Here is a 17,181-nt window from a genome sequence, read left to right on the forward strand (position 1 = left end):
CCCTTTGAGTTAATTTCAACTCCTGATGACGTTATGAATGCATCCTTTTTTGGAACAATATGGAAGTGGTTTGCAATTGCTTTCACCCAGAATGTTTCTGACTTCACAACCTCCACAGTTCACAACTTTGGTAGTCTCCTATCCAACTACTAATCAAATCAAATACAGCATGTCTTTTCAAGGTCAGCCAAAGTCAGATAATTACTAAGCCAGACATTATATAGAAGAGAAAATTGAGGCATGCATGCAGTCTATAACTGCTTCTATGTCAAAATGAAGGGCTAGACAGGAATACAAAAGGTGGAAAAGCAGAGAAGAATCTTCTGTCAGAGATAGGCAACCTGGCATCCCCTTATGGTATGGGCCAATATTTGCCAATTCCAAGCTATGTGGTCAATAAGAAAGAATGGTTAATAAAAATATCAAGACGACAACAGATGGTCAGCCTTCTTGAACATGCAATCATTGTCAACATGCCAGCCAAACTACAGTATGTTGTTTCAGTGTGTTTTTATAGAGGAAAGCACAATTTCTTCACTGTAAGTTTTGGCCTCACTAATATTTAATAAAGTCAGAATAGTTGACTGGAACCATACATGGATGTGAAGCAGAATGACATTTTTCTCTTTTGTTGTTCCCAAGACTGGAATCAGTTTTTATATTGGACTGCTCATGCAGTTTGCTTATTCAACTAGCAGGCATCCTGGCAAAGGATTTAGCATTCAAAACATGGATTGAATGGCAAATAACAAATTAGATACAAACATCGCTTTCCAGCTTTCATATGTTTGCATTCCAATGAACTTCAGGAAATGCAATTTTATCTCCATAAATATTTTGTGTTACAAAAGAGAAATGCATCTCCATGCAAAATTGGAGAGAAAAATACCTGAGCTCATTTGAATGATGTCTCAGTTCAGGTCTACCTCTAATATAATAATCTTTGCAAAGAGTAACAGGCTGAAAGCGATATATAATTATTGTGCACTGAAGAGTGGCCAATTCCCATTTTTCAGCTGACTCTTGAATTTCAATACTTATTTCTGTATTTAAGGTAAAGGATTGGAAATTGCTGAATGAACTAGTAATACCCCTTTTGCTAGACTCTAAGCCTTCAGACTGAATGTGCTGCAGCTGGTCTTGTTGTTGTTGCTGCTAACAATGGATGCAGTGAGTTTTCTTGCAAACACAAGCTTTGTACAAAGGGGAGGGAGAGTCACATAAGGCTTTTTTCCCTCCCCAGATGGCCTTTGATGGCAGACATTCACAGAATGCAACCATTATTTTCCACAGGAGAGCCATACATTCTTCTAAAATGAATATCTGGGACACTCCTTTGCAGAAAACCTTACTAAAGATATGTGTGGGACATCAGCTGGAACCTCACATATACTAAGCCACAGTCAGTGGTGGGCTACTGCCAGTTCAGACCAGTTCGGGCGAACCGGTAGTTCTGACTGGCAGGTGGGAGTGGGCCTGCCCACCCACCCAGGCACTATTTTGGAGATATATCGCTGTTTTTTTTTAGTCATGCACATGCGCGTAAAGCAGTGTGCATGTACATTATGTGATGCCCACCTCTGGCCACAGTTGTGGTATACTGAATAAAACATAAAATAGCTTTGGCCAACAGACTAAATCTGAAATCAAGGTTTGCAAACCACATAATACATTAAGCAAAACATTCACTGCAATAGCTAAGTGTTACCTAGGGAACTACTGAAACATCAGCAGTAAGAGGTAAATTAGCTTCTTCCTTGAATAAGGGTTGAAGTCAGGTGGACGCTACTTTTCCTACATTCTATTAGCTGCTTCTTTGTGATCTGTCTTTTAGCTGTAGTTGGGAGGGAAGTCATACTTTTACTTTCTGGACTCTAGGAAACTTACAGAGACAAGCTGGAGACTTTGGATCTGTTGCACAATTGTGCATGATATATTTTTTCATGCTCTGGGGAAGGGGTTGGGGGACCAACTCAAACTGCAGAAGGTTTTTGTCTTGGAGTACTAATATCGGTAACAGGTTGGAAGACTACTAACCTGGTATTAACATTGTTTTTTGCAGGTGTAATTTTGCATTTTGCCAATTACGTCAGTCTGTAGTCTGAAACAACCTACCCTATGACCCTGAAAACAGAGTCTTACCTAGAGCTGGCAAAAGATTGGGCAGTGATTAAGTCATCGGACTAGAAACCAGGAAGCCATAAATTCTAGTCCCACTTTAGGCATGAAAGCCAACTAGGTGACTTTGGGAGAGAGTCACACTCTCTCAGCTCAGCTCACCTCACCAGGTGGTTGTTGTCAGGAAAATAGGAGGAAGAAGGAGTATTAGATATGTTCATCTTGTGTTATTTATAAAAATAATAAAGGGGGAAGTACAAATAAAATAAACACAAGCCTTCTCTTGTACTCCTCTATTGATATGTAGAATTGGCAGATGAAGCTTTTCATATCTTTGAGATAAAACATTAACCTCTACACATCTGTTATGTTCAGGGATGGGTTTCAGCCGGTTCGGGCAAACCGGTAGTACTGGCAATCAGTTGGGCCCACCCACCTGCCCTGCACCAGCCTGTCTTATATTTCCTTTGTTTGAAGCCCAGCTGATAGGCGCAGCAGAGCGGATTGCTGCGCCTCAGCCTGTTTTACTCATTGGGGCTGAAGTAGAAGGTACGTTTTAGAGCTGTTTTCAAATGTACTGCGCGCGTACAGTGTGTACATGTACATTTGGCGCGTATATGTGCACAAAGCATGCATACATACAAAATATGCTCTTAGTGAACTGGTTGTTACACCAGTTGAATCCCACCACTAGTCATGTTACTGGGAAAGGCAGAGTTCCACTGAATTGTTGGAAAGCCAGCAGCCCTATTTTGAACTAACAAAATCATTTTATGAGAGCATCTCTGGACTATTCTTTTGTGCTGGCCAATTTTCCTCCCCCATTGCCCTTCTTCTCTATTCTTCCCACCCGCCCTTCTTTTCATGCTTTTTTGTATCTCCTGGATACACTGGAGTGCCTTTACAGATTCAGATTATGGCTCAGGGTTCCAGCTGCATTATCCATACTGTATTCAACCATATTTCATATTTTGTATGATTTAAGAAGACCTTAATAGGTCCTCTACTGGGTAATCTACCTGGAACAGAAAGCTGATTACTTACAGAAACTGACCGGGTTCATACAGTGTAGTAAAATTATGGCTGTTTCATTTTTTAACAATGTTGTTTGAAGAAACCAAATTGTGCCAAGCCATGATTTACATGGTAAACTAAAAACCAGAGAAAACCACACTATGATTTAGCATGATGTGTGAACCCAGCTAAAAGTACACCCCCCCCCCCATATAACTATAGTTGACTTCTCTTCCCTTTGGCAGAACATTTAAAAGCACATTATGCGATTCTATCTACAACTACAAGGTTGCCAACTCTGATTTAACTATGCTGATGGGAACAATCAGATACATATTCTAAATGCCTGTTTACTATTTAGGAGAATTCCAAGTCATCCAATCTAGCTGAATAGTATGAAATTGAGAATAAACAAAAATAAATCCTTTTTCATGCAGCATGTAGTTATATTGGCATTTCTTTCCACAACATGGAGAAAATCGAGCTATGCAAAGTTTTGACTTCAATAGAGATTTTCATAAAGCACCTTTGGAAAGCAATGTGATCCTATTGGTTCTAAGAGTGAAGCAACCATGTTGGTTCACCTCGCCATATTGTGTACTACCTTTCCACATTCTCCTACAGAGCTTTGTCTGTGGTGGAAGGCTGAGAGGAGCTCCTTGTGGGAGTGCTACAGGAGAAGACTGAAAGGAGGTTTCTCCCACCATACTGCTCAAGGGCTTCTTGGTATGGCTATTTCAGTGAATACTGTGATTGATTATAATGTGCATCCAAAGCAGTCAACCTGGAGCCCAGGTTGATGGTCTACCAGATTTTTTTTGCAGGCAGTTTCAAGGAGGTAAGTGGTGTCTTCTCTGCAACCCTAGTCCCTGGGGCTTGTCTTATCCAAATTATTTGCCAGAAACCCCACACAGAGGTCTTCCAGGCCAGGAAGTTCTGAGGTACAATGTGGGTAATCCAAAAACTGCCTATCCTGGGAACTGTCCTATTGAGAAAAACATGGGAAGAATCTTCTCCGGCAAACTGGCCCATGTGGTAGGAGGCCACCCAAATGGTTTTGTTGAGGCAATATGGGTCATGATTCACTTCAGCTTTGGTGGAATGAATCATATTGTCTCTGTAGTGTGAACTGTTTCACTGACGTGAATCTGAGTCTCATCACCTACAGCTTGTAGAAAAGGGATCAGATAAGCTGATGGGACAAATAAGATTTTCAGTAATTACTAATTATGCTGACTATATGCCACCCCGAAGATCAGAGGCTTTATGACATTAATACTTGCTCTTGAGGAATATGAGCAGGAGTATGAGATAGGTTTGGCTGAGAGAGAATGGCTGTTCCAACGAATCATCCAATTGCCTATTTCAATCAGATGGCAATTATAAGCATGATGTATGTAAAAACACAGGAAGGAGAATGACACATGGCTGCTGCTACCATTGGGTGGTAAGTCATTTTTCATACCTTCTTATATTATTCTTTTTATTTTTGTGCTTAACACAGACTATTTTTCAACGAAGACATACTCAAAAAAGAGTAGAATTTGTTGAAAACATCAATGTCAGGACATTTTTGATACACATACATATATCTATATATATCTATATAAAATCATATATACAATATAAATATAATCATATTTTAAAAATGTATTTTAGCTCTAAATATGAATACTTCATTTCTCCAGCCTGAGCATACATTGGACAATGGCGGTCATTTAACCAAATTTCCAGTTTTAAATGGACTCTTTAGCAGTTGCCATGATTCTTGAAGGACTTAACACAAGATAAAGATCTGTGGTGGTGGGGAAACTGCTGGGGAAAATGCAATCTGTAACTTAGCTGCACTGCAGGCAAGGAGAACTTAAATTGGCGGTGGGCGATCGTGTCTCAGCATTAAGTTGAAGGAGTGTGCAAAGTTGTTGGTGAGCTTGCAACTCTGTGTCTCCTCTCCTAGGGGGAGCAGAAAGGCAAGGAGTAGCAGAAGCAACAGCAGCAACTGGAGGGGTAAAGCAGCACAGCACACACGACGTAGGAAGGAACATGCACTTACTGGTCGACCCTGAAAGACAGAAGCCAAGGGCATTAATGGAAGCTAATACATGAATCTGAATTGAATCAGGCATTTCCTAGGCAATGGAAGCATAAAATGATAAGGGAGTTCTCTTCTTAGAGTTCTCTTCTCTTCTTGTGGCTGGTTTTCCTGAGCATGCCCTGCTTTGTAGGGTATTGAGAGAGGTGAGATAAATACCGTACCCATCTTTCAAAATGCGACAGCATCCACAGTCCACTAAACATAATCATCATTATTACTAGTATTACTATTTAAAGATTAAAATCTGAAATAATCCCAAATATGTTCTACGACAGAGGTGTCAAACTCAAGGTTTGACAGATGCGGCCTGTGGGGTGTTTAGATCTGGCCCATGGGGCTGCCCTGGAAAAAGAGAAGGACCAGCCATCGCTGCCTATGACAGGAAAAAACGGCCCTCCCTGGTTCCAATTTTGGCCACGACAGGCTCTAAGCCCATCTCTGCAAAACAGCACAAATTCTAAGATTGTTGCATATGCTCCAAGTAAACATCTGAGTCCAATTCAAAGTGCTAGTTATCACCTTTAAAACTCACTGTGATGTAGTTCTGGGTTATATCAGGCACAGACTTACCAGAATTGAAGCTGCCACTCTGGCCTGAACTTCAAGAGGAGGCTTGCAAACAATTCTTTACCCATGAGAAGTGCATTGGGGGTTGGGCTAGGTGGCCAACCTTCTCCAGCATATGTGCACTCCCTAGAACATGCTTTCTCAAGAGGTATGTTTGACCCGTCCCTCCTCACATTCCACAAGATGTTACAACCATACTATTCCGTTGGGTGTTCATCTCAAATTGTGAGCATTTCTTTTGGACACATCTGGCTGTTTCTATTTGGCTATTACTATTTCTATTTTGATTTCTCTGCTGTCCAGAATCTTAACTGATTGGGGTTGGCCTTATAAATACCGTAAAGAACAAAATAAACAAATACTGTTTCTTCTCTGACCCAATTTGATTAACTTCTATCTCTTCAGCAGATGCAGTTTCCTCTTAAAAACCCTGCACATGAGATGCCTTGTAAGTTTATAGAGCATTTGATTTTGAAACAACTTTCAACAATTGCTGAATAATGCAAGCCATTTTTAAAAATTATGTTGGATAGTAACTTCTGTGTGAATACTCTAACCAAACCTTTTGTAGTGGCCTACTCCATAGCCTTTAGAAAACAAGTAATGAACATAAAAGGCAAACATTTCTGGGGTGCCCAAAACCCCTTTCCAGCAATCAAAAACCTGGATCAACTCAGTATTAACTTGCCAGCCCTTCAGTCTCTAAGAAAACATTCTATATTATGAAATAACTTTTGCAGACAATTTTTCTGCCTTGAGGGAAAACACTGGATTTTTTAAAAAAAATATTCATTTAGTGATTGCCAAGTGTTGGCTATATTTTCCAAAAGGTTTTCATGCCAAGCAGGAACTTAATTATATGGAAGTGTAAGTTTCACACTCTTTCCTTCTGGCAGAAACATTTCTTACTTATGTGCATTTCCTGCAATTGAGGCATCTACCATGTTGGCTTGTTCAACATTTAACACTTGATTGTCTTTCTCATCTTAATCACTGGAGGGCAGCAGAAAGTTCCCCCATTATAATGTTTTTAAATTATGATTATTCTTGTACAATTTTATATTTTTCAAGCTGCCAGGGAATGAAAAAGGAAGTAGAACAGATGGTGAAATATGAATTCAATTCAGTAGCCTTGGTTATTTCTGCTGCTTAGCAATGGCTCATTATAGTGAAAAGAAATGTGGACCAAAATCAAACCATGTCCTGTACCACAAAACATGGCTGGTATCTGATTTCACTTAGGAACAGCAGAGATGCAAAATATAAATCATCACAATGTCATGTAGTAACACCTTCAACACATTGAATGCAATGGTATCACAAAAAGTTACCTTGCAGGTTACATTTCCTGTTTTATTTATTTTATTTTTCATTTTATTTATTTGTGTCCCATCTTTATTATTTTTATAAAAAAAACTCAAGGCAGTGAGGATATCAACATTCCATGTTTTCCTGAAAATAAGACAGGGTCTTATTTTCTTTTGACTCCTGAAATAAGTGCTTGGCCTTATTTTCGGAGAGGTCTTATTATTTTTGAGGTGCAGGAGGTGGCGAGCGTGGTCACCTCATGGCTGCTGCTGTTTTGCAATATTTTGGGGGAGGGCTTATTTTTAGTGCATGCGCTCAAAAGTCCAATTGGGCTTATTATCCGAGGAGGTCTTATTTTCAGGGAAACAGGGTACCTTCCTTCTCCTATTTTCAACGCAATGCCTCTGTGAAGTCGGTTGGGCTGAGAGAGAGAGACTGGTCCAAAATTATTCAGTTTTGTCTTTCCTGGCTAAGTTGGGACTCGGGGTCCTCGCTTTCCAGCCTGGCGCCTAATCACTTGATCAAACTTGCTCTGAGGAGCTAATCTCTGAGGAACTAAGATTGAATTTAATCTGCTCTGCCTCTCACTTGGTTGCTTTACCAACCCCTTTCCTGGATGGAGGGAAATTCTGCAGCTCGCTTGTCATAGAATAGAAGCAAGGGAACAGCAGGGGAAACAATGGCCATATTTGCACAATCGTATCTTAAATTGAATGAGGTTATATGAATCATTTTGCTAGTGCATGCATCACTTTGGCAAACCCACCTGAGGAGGTTTCTATGATTTCTCTGACTTTGTCATTTTGCTTGGAAACTTACTGAACTGTTTTGGAATAAATCAGGCCTTTCTACTTGTGCAACTCAAAGCACGCCGCACTAATTCTATAAATGGATCGACAAGTTTCAGGAGTTGGCCTACCAATCTCTAGGGCCATACTATAATACATTTTCAGATTCACTGCTTCTATGGGATGGCTATGCTCTAAGGCAAGGAATATTTCCAAAGCATATACTGTAGCAGCTTCTCATGACCTAGAGCCCTCCTACGTGTTGAGGAGCACATTTACATGGCTTTTGGGATTCTGGAAGCTGTGGTCCCAAGCATCTGACAGGGATTAGGATAAAGAACGTTTGATCATAAGATGTTGAAGAAATAGAAATGAAAATATCCATTTTAATTGGCAGTGCTGTTTAGACAATACAGGGAAAAGATTGCCACAAGGGGGGCAAATTCCAAGTTATAATGCCTTCTCAGGTAAAGTTCTCAGCAGAGAAATGAAATATTCCCATGCTTTAAAGGTTATGCTATTTTGGGTCCATTGCCCTTCCTGTGTTTCCTTTATTCTTGATGGAATTTCAGAGTGAGTTGAGTCTTAACTTCAAACAGAGCCTGGGAAACTTCAATAAACATGCAAAGCATCTGAATCAAAGTTGCCTTAATCTTGAGGAATAAGAGGCAGATGCTCATAGAATGACCTATCTCTTGAACACTGAATTCTTGATGTGCTGGTAATAATCTTTTGTATTTTTCTTTGTAATACCAATCCTGAACCACACTGAGATTTTAAAAATGTAATGAACTTTATGTCCTTGACAACTGGACATGAATTTTCCTAGCCCTAAAGTAAATAAATTAGGCAGTTAGCTTCTTAACTGATTTGCTCTTGGGACCCAAGAAGAAAACATCAAAGGGTTAAGCTGTCAATGGTAGAATTTTATCAAACAACCTTGATCTACCAGTTTTTTTGGAGTGGAGGTGGCTATACTAAATGTAAATGGAGGAGGAGGAGGTGGTGGTGGTGGTGATGGAAGCAAAAGGCAAAATCAGAAAACAAAGCATATGAATTAACAATCTGAGTTCGTATCATCACTATATTCACATTTATAGCTTTGCCAGACAAATTTGATCAGCAGATAGAGGGAAGTTATGGAAGATGAAATCCAGCAAATTGGGGAGTGGAACAGAAGAGAGCACTTCTGAAAATTAGTAATTCCTAATCAAAGGAATTTCTTCCTTTAGTAATATGACACTTGATTACTGGTTAAGTGGCAAAAGCTACCTATAGAAATTCCACCGCTGTCAGCTGTCCTCTCAGGCTGGCACATACCAGTAGTCCTCAACTTACGACCATAATTGAGCCCAAAACTTTTGTGGCTAAGTGTGAAAGTTGTTAAGTGAGCTTTGATCCATTCTATGATCTTTCTTGCACAGTTATTAAATAGTCACTGCAGTTGTTAATCACTACTGTTGTTAGTAACATGATTGTTAAGTGAATCTAGCTTCACCATTGACTTTGCTTGTTGGAAGGCTGCAAAAGATTACCATCATAAATATGTCTGCCAATGTCTGAATTTTGAACATGTGACCATGGGGATGGCTATAATGGTCGTAAGTGTGAAAATGGTCATAAGTCGCTTTTTTCAGTGCTGTTATAACTTCAGTCACTAAATGAACTGTTGTAAATCAAGGACTACCTGTAACAGCCAAGTGTCAGTTCATGCTCTCCTTTTGAGTGGCTCTAAATACAGAAACTTCCTTTTTTTTAGCACGGTGATGAGGAAAGCTATACCTGGCCCACTTTGAACATTAAACTTAATTTAAAGATTCGACTTTAGTGGATTTTACAGTGGTGTTTATATTCTTTAAAACTTTGCCATATGTTTTGCTACTTTGATTTATTGTTGTAATTTGCTTTGAGTCCTCAGATAAGCTCAAAGGTAAGCTTACTTTTATTGTTTCCATTGCTTTGCTGTATTTGTTTACATTTTTTATTATTTCGTTCTCCATTTTATTGTTGTAACCTGCCCAGGTAGTTCCATGGTGAGATAGGCGGTGAATAAATTAATAATAAATATATTTAATAATCCAGTAAACATAATTAACTGTGGTTATTTATTTTTATTAGTTGAAAAAAATATTGCTGCGGTGGCCCAGTGGTTAGAATGCAGTACAGCAGGCTAATGTTGTTGACTGCGGCTGCCTGCAATTTGGCAGATAGAATCTCACCGGGCTCAAGGTGGACTCAGCCTTCCATCCTTCCAAGGTGGGTAAACGAGGGCCCAGATATTGAGGGCAATATGCTGACTCTGTAACTGCTTAGAAAGGGCTGTAAGCACTGTAAAGCAGTATATAAGTCTAAGTGCTATTGTTACTCGCTCACAGCAACTCAAGGTGGTTACAAGAAATATTACAAGTTATCTTTCCACTGGAGATTAATGTGAGCACAAAAGAAACAAGTAAAATAAAAGGAATACCCTCCAATCATCAGGGAGCATATTACCACCAAAGAGGGCGAGTTAGTATTATTCAAGGTATCCTCTATTAGTGCTTCCCATTACAAATTATCCTGAATCTCAGCAAGAAGGACAGCTCATCTTACTGAAGTTTCAAGGTGGTTAAAATTGGGACTTTTCAGGGAAGCTTTGACTTTGGGCCAGATCAGACATAAATAATGGAAATATTAGTTCAATTTATATCCCTCCCTTTTTTTCCAAACTCGGTGGAAAAATAAAAAAAACCAGACTGTCTATGTCTACAATCTTTTTTCATGATCAAACTACCCAGAATTAAATGTAGTATGAGTCTAATCTGTGACTGATTTTTAATACAGTTTGTGAGCCTTGATTAATTTTCAGTCTTATTCCAAACATGCCAATTGTGAGATCTATATATCTCATACATCTACCTATTTGCACAGAAAGGTGGAATGTAAACAGAAATGTTCTTTCTACTTGCATCTTGCCCTCAGGATGTAATTTTCTAACTCATCTCTGCTATCCTGAAGTTAGACCCACAGAAAAAAAAAGTCTTTACAAATTTAGCATTCCTGCAATACTTTGCCTCCCACCCTCTCCCTTGGTTTTTGCCAGATCATCATCAGAGCCTGTTATCTTGTGTTAATAACTCAGCCAGTTACCATGGAAATGCCCAGGCTGTCACAACTTCAGCATTGTGATGCCTCTGCAGGATCTAGGAGTAGGAAGCACACATGCTTATTACAAATTGAGACTCAGTCAAAATGTTACTTTCTTAGTTTAGCGATGTGAGCAGAGAACTGCACTAGCTGAAGCCAAGACCTTCTTTTGAAGGCCTGTGAAGACAGCAAGTTTAAATGGAAAAAGGGGAATGACCAGAGGAATGATAGATGCAATACAGCTAGTCCTTAACTTATGACACTTCATTCAGTGACTGTTGGCCCTGAACAAAGGAATTTACAATCCCTGCCCAAAGTTACAGCTGCTATAGACCCCTTGCAGCAATATGAACAAATTTGGGTCCTGGCAATATGCATACTTTAATGACCAACAATGGGGCTGCTGCAGTGGTCTCCCCTAACATCCCCCCATCACATTCCACTGGGTCCCCCAGGCCTTGAGCCTGCTTCCGAACCCACTGAGTCCCACACCATCTTCCCCAAAATCCTCATTGTGGCCCAGTCACTTACCTTTTCCATAGATCTCTTTTTGGAAGTAGCCAACTCACTGTGTGGTCTTCCTAGACTGAGGCCACGTGGCACTGTCCCAAAAGTGGCACCATTTTGGGATTGGCTGCAATGAATTCTGGCTATTCCAAAATGGCACCTGCTTCTGGGAACAGCGCCAGGTTTCCTCCATCCTGTACAATCAATCTGGAGTTCACAAACTCCCTAAACAAGAACTGGGGTCATTAGGTGAGGCAATCACATGGATGCCTTGCTTAACAACTGTCGCAATTTGCATGCTGCATTACAGTTGTAAATTGAGGACTACCTGTATAACAAGGACTTTCAGGTTTACAACAAGCTGCTTGATACCAAGTTATTCCCTTAATCTGACTAGATTAGAGTTGTCTACATCAGCCTTTTCCACCCAGCATTCTTCAGAATCACTGGGAATGCCCACTCCCAGAATTTTCAGCCACCATCTTTTGGCTATTCTAGCTATGTATTCTAAAAGTCACAGATTAAACACTTCCAGAGGACAATGGCTGGGGAAGACTGGTCTTCATTAACCTTCCTTATTTCTTCTCTCTAGGTACATCAGACCACAATTCTTGTGGTTAAAGAACATATTTCAAAACTGGCATAAATCTCACTGAAATGTCAAGAAAATGAGCCTCTCAATTTATTGCTCTCAGTGAGATATAACACAAGAAGACATACTGTATATCAAAGTGGTACCTATGCTGACTGATTCCCCTACAAAATTAATACAAAAGATAGTAAAATAATGTTAACGTTACAATTGTAGTTTTACAAGTAACTTCTGCTAACCTTCTGCTAACCTACGCCCCTCAGAGAGGGTTCACAATTTGGGAGTCCTCCTGGACCCACAGGTGACTTTAGATCACCATTTGTCCACCTGGTGCACCAATTGCGACCCTACCTGGACCGGGAGGCACTTCAGATAGTCACTCACGCCCTCATCACCTCAAGACTGGATTACTGTAACATGCTCTATATGGGGCTGCCCTTGAAAAGTGTTCAAAGACTTCAGCTAGTCCAGAATGCAGCCGCGCGAGCGATTGTGGGTGCACCTAGGTACACCCATGTTACACCTATCCTCCGCGAGCTGCACTGGCTGTCCATTGGTCTCCGGACATGCTTCAAGGTGCTAGTCGTTACTTATAAAGCCCTGCATGGCATCGGACCTGGGTACCTGAGAGACCGCCTCCTGCCAATTACCTCCCAAAGACCGATTCGATCGCACAGGCTTGGCCTTCCCCGGGTCCCATCTGCCAGCCAATGTCGGCTGGCGATCCCCCGGGGAGAGCCTTCTCTGTTGCTGCTCTGGCCCTCTGGAACGAGCTCCCCATGGAGATCCGGACCCTTACTACCCTCCCAGCCTTCCATAAAGCTACTAAGTCCTTGCTGTTCCGACAGGCCGGGGGCTGTTGAAGTATCCAGCCCCGCTTCAATTGTGAATGTTGTGTATTTTTAAATCGTTGTATCATCTTATTTATCCCCTTTCCCTGTTTTATTGTGAGCCGCCCAGAGTCCTTCAGGAGTGGGCGGCATACAAAACTAATAAAACAAACATAAAACAAACAAACTTTTTCTAAGCTACAATTCCTGCAATCCCAGCCAACATGGCTAATGATACAGGGTGAAGAGAATTTTATTCAGACATATTTGAGACATAATCATAGATTTCCTATCCTTGCTTAATTTCTTATTTTCAAGAAGAGAAAAAAAACCCCACAGCTAAGTGACAGTGTTTTCAACGCAGCAGGTGCTGGGAACTGTTCTCAATGTATGACAATGTCTACTATATATTTCTTGCCATTCTGCGTATAAACTCCTGATTTATTTATTTTTTTACATGGATGCCTGAACGCAATGCCTGTCAGATAAAAAGGGCTGTACTATTATTATTCCTGGGCAGCTGGACTAATTTCAGTAATAACACAACATCTAAATAAGATTAAATTGCAGATCCTTCCTTTCAATTTACACTGTGAGATGACATCCTGTATCTCAGAGAAAGCCAGTCAAGCAATATGAATTTAATAAATCTTAATTATTTGCATAGCAAAGAACTTTAATAAGATTGTGCACTATGCAAAGAAAAGCAAATCACACTTCTGAACCCCAATAAACCCCAATCTTTCATTTTTTTATTGATGCTAAGTACACCTGGGCAATATTTTGCACAACAGGGAAGTAGACATTTGTGTTCATTATTTTTATATTTATTTTTACAATGCTCTGAGGTATGCAAGGAGCCAAAGAACTGTTGCTCATTGTCAAATTAGAGAAAAGCCACAGGACACAGGATCTTTAATTTCTCATTTTGATATTTTGATCTCTTGTTTATGATAAAATTGCATTAGTGCATATTTTTAACGTAAACCATGTATCCTGCTTCCAATTGCTGAATTGCCACAACCCACTGATTGACAAACTATCCAACTGAATTTTACATGGGTAGATTGTACAAACCCTTTCTTAAGATTTCAATCTATATACAATACAAATAATTTCAGTGGAAATTATTTTTAACTAAACATGAATAGGACTGCATTGCATGTGGCCACCTCTATTTTTAATAAAAAAATGTTATTATAGGCAGCCAATTCTTCTATTGCTACTACAACTATTGCTTCTCAGCCAGAACCACACAGCCAAATAATGTATATATTTTACAATAAATAATGAAAAATGGTCTTGGTATGTTCCTTGAACTTTTATTTTGGTACCCTTTTCATAAGATTTTTTTTGTCTCAATATCTGGCAATCTTCCAACCAGAATTAAATAAAGCAAGTTTTTATCCACCTTAGGAATGTAAGGCTTGACATTATCTGTGGCTTGTTTAAAATGTTGAAATAAATAACTCCCTCTTGAGTCCCTGTATGTTGATTAAGAATGAAATCTGATGCCTCTTTACTTAGGAATAAGCCCTGCAGAATTTCAGGATTTACTTCTGAAAATGAGCAATAATATATACAAAACTGCAGATTTTGCAACCTGTGTTTTCCATTTCTCAGATGTTATCTCACTTTTGGGTCTCTTTCAATCCCAAGAAGATCCTTCACCCCCAAACAAATGAACAAAGTAACTGAAATATTAGGATTAAATAATTCACCTTAATATGAGTCTGTCTATCTATCTATCTATCTATCTATCTATCTATCTATCTATCTATCTATCTATCTATCTATCTCCTGGTTCCTTTGTGATACAGTACATTGACGTTTTGCAGCAGATACTCAATGATATCTCAGTAGATGGCAAGTCAATATGTAAAAGGTTATTTGAAGGCAAGTCATCCAAAATCCCTTGGCTTACATGTATCCATTTATGATTCTAGACACAAATGTGAAAGAAATTATCCTAGACTTCAGCTTCCCCATTGGGAATGTTGCCAGCAATCCTGCAAAAACAATGATTTCTGGGAATGTATAATCTCTAATCATTTTATGTCTTACTAGATTTATTGCATTTCTTTCTTGTATTTTCTTCAGAACACTTAGAGATTCATATTTCATTCTTGGATTTGCTTTCTTGTATTTTTCATGCATCAAACAACCCTTTGGATAGTTGGACTCAAGAGGGAATCTAAAATCACCTTCTAGGCTTCTATGGCTGAAGGTGCATTAGAATCTTGGGCTCCTTAATCACAGTCTCACATCTTAACCACACATTGGAAAAGCCATTGGAAAGTAATTGGGGGTAAAGTGAAAAGCTTTCTCTTTAGCATTTTAATGAATCTCTTGCATTTTCTTATATCCTGGAATAAAACAAGGCTGTTAACCACTCTCATAACTGCCTTGGTTGCTCCCAGAAATTATTTGAAGCTAAGGAGAAGTTTCCTGAAAAAGGCTTTGAAATTTTATTATCCAGAATTATTCCAGGAAGCCCCTTGAACTCCAAATATCCAAAGCAAGTAGGCTAATAGAGAGAAAGAGAAAAAACTAACTTGTCTGGATTTAAAGGTCAATAAGAGATGTGATAAACAGAAGAGGAAGAATTCCACATGGATATTTTGGAATGCTTAACAATGTAGGTTTAGATGACCTGAAGCTACTTGGTTTTGCCATATAGAAAATTCACTATGTAATGCATATAATTGGATTTTGAGATATTTGACCAGAGCTTGTGACTGGATAGTTAAGATCAATGCTACTGTTCCTATGTGCACTCTTAGTGGTAGAAGTATAAAAGAACAACACACTGTGAAAGACAGGAATCCCTGATTGAATCAACACAGATAGGCAGCATAGTGCAAAAGGGCACCAATGCGCCCTTGGATATCTTACTTCAGCATTGTTAGTTATTCACATCCACTTTAGCAACATTTCAGTTAATGTTTCCCATGTAATAGCTAACTTGTGAGAGACCCACAAAATGCTTTCAAATATGAATACCAGCCCCCAAATTTGACTGCTTCTGACTTAACTAATCAGAGATTGCAACAGCCTGAATAATTTTCTCAGTGTGATGTTTTCCAGATCTATTCAATTTCACAACTACGGCACCATCTTGGGGATGACTAGTTTGAAAAGTCCCATGGACTGGCTATCCCATCAGTCAATTCCCTACTTAACCCCTGATAAGATTGTAAAGTCTTAAAATGATTAGGTACTGTTAAATAGCATGATTTACCACAAAGCAACACATGGCCACAGAAGTATAGAGGATGAAACAGGACATAAATTTTTTGAGATAATGAATCCAAGCCAACATGGAGATTATGAAGGTTAAAGTATTAGGATTACGTGGCTGGTCTACGGAGAACTAATAGCTATTGACTGCTTATCTGAAAATTCTTCAGACAAGCTGTCTGTTGAAGTCTAATTTAGTTCCTCTTCTATTCACAGCATAAACTTTGGGGAACAAAGAGATAAAGGCCTATTTGTCTAAGAAAAGCCAAACTTGAACTACAGTTTATATGTACTTAAACATCCAAAGGAACAAACACTTTCCATAGCTCTATGCAAACTATTATTCTGTCTTTATCAAGAATATCTTTCTTTTCCAACTCCGGAAACAGTGACCAAGAAATATATCTATTACCTGTAATTACCTAAACCAAAAGACATTGGCCATCCAACTGATGGTTTAAAGGAATAATTCAACAATTATATTCTCCATAACATAATAATTTTACTTCAATAATCTCTAAGATGTGCATATGTAATACAATAGTATGTATGTATGTATGTATGTATGTATGTATGTATGTATGTATGTATGTATGTATGTATGTAGAGGTGGTATTCAGCAGGTTCTGACCAGTTCTGGATAACCGGTAGCAGAAAATATGAGTAATTTGGAGAACCGGTAAACACCACTTCTGACTGGCCCAGCCCCCATCTATTCACTGCCTCTCGAGTCTGAGTTGATCGGGAGGAAATGGAGATTATGCAGTAACTTTCCCCTGGAGTGGGGTGGGAATGGAGGGTTTACATTATCCTTCCCCTGGAGTGGGGTGGGAATGGAGAGTTTACATTATCCTTCCCCTGGAGTGGGGTGGGAATGGAGATTTTGCAGTATCCTTCCCCTGGAGTGGGGTGGGAATGGAGATTTTGCAGTATCCTACCCCTGGAGTGGAGTGGGAATGGAGAGTTTACATTATCCTTTCCCTGGAGTGGGGTAGG

At 39.4% G+C, this 17,181-nt stretch overlaps 1 protein-coding gene across 2 annotated transcripts in view; it reads right to left on the bottom strand.

Moving 5' to 3' along the window:
- Positions 1–2,563: 2,563 nt before the first annotated feature.
- The window catches only part of SYNE3 (spectrin repeat containing nuclear envelope family member 3), an 84,836-nt gene continuing 70,218 nt past the window's right edge, over positions 2,564–17,181 (bottom strand). For both annotated transcript variants that reach the window (XM_032233800.1, XM_032233790.1), the window contains one exon: positions 2,564–5,194. In XM_032233800.1, the coding sequence (XP_032089691.1) occupies positions 4,997–5,194 (198 nt within the window). In that variant the 3' untranslated portion in view covers positions 2,564–4,996. The remainder of the gene's footprint in view (positions 5,195–17,181) is intronic.

The sequence above is a fragment of the Thamnophis elegans genome, chromosome 1 (genome assembly GCF_009769535.1).
Source record: "Thamnophis elegans isolate rThaEle1 chromosome 1, rThaEle1.pri, whole genome shotgun sequence".
In the NCBI taxonomy this organism is placed as follows: Eukaryota; Metazoa; Chordata; class Lepidosauria; order Squamata; family Colubridae; genus Thamnophis; species Thamnophis elegans.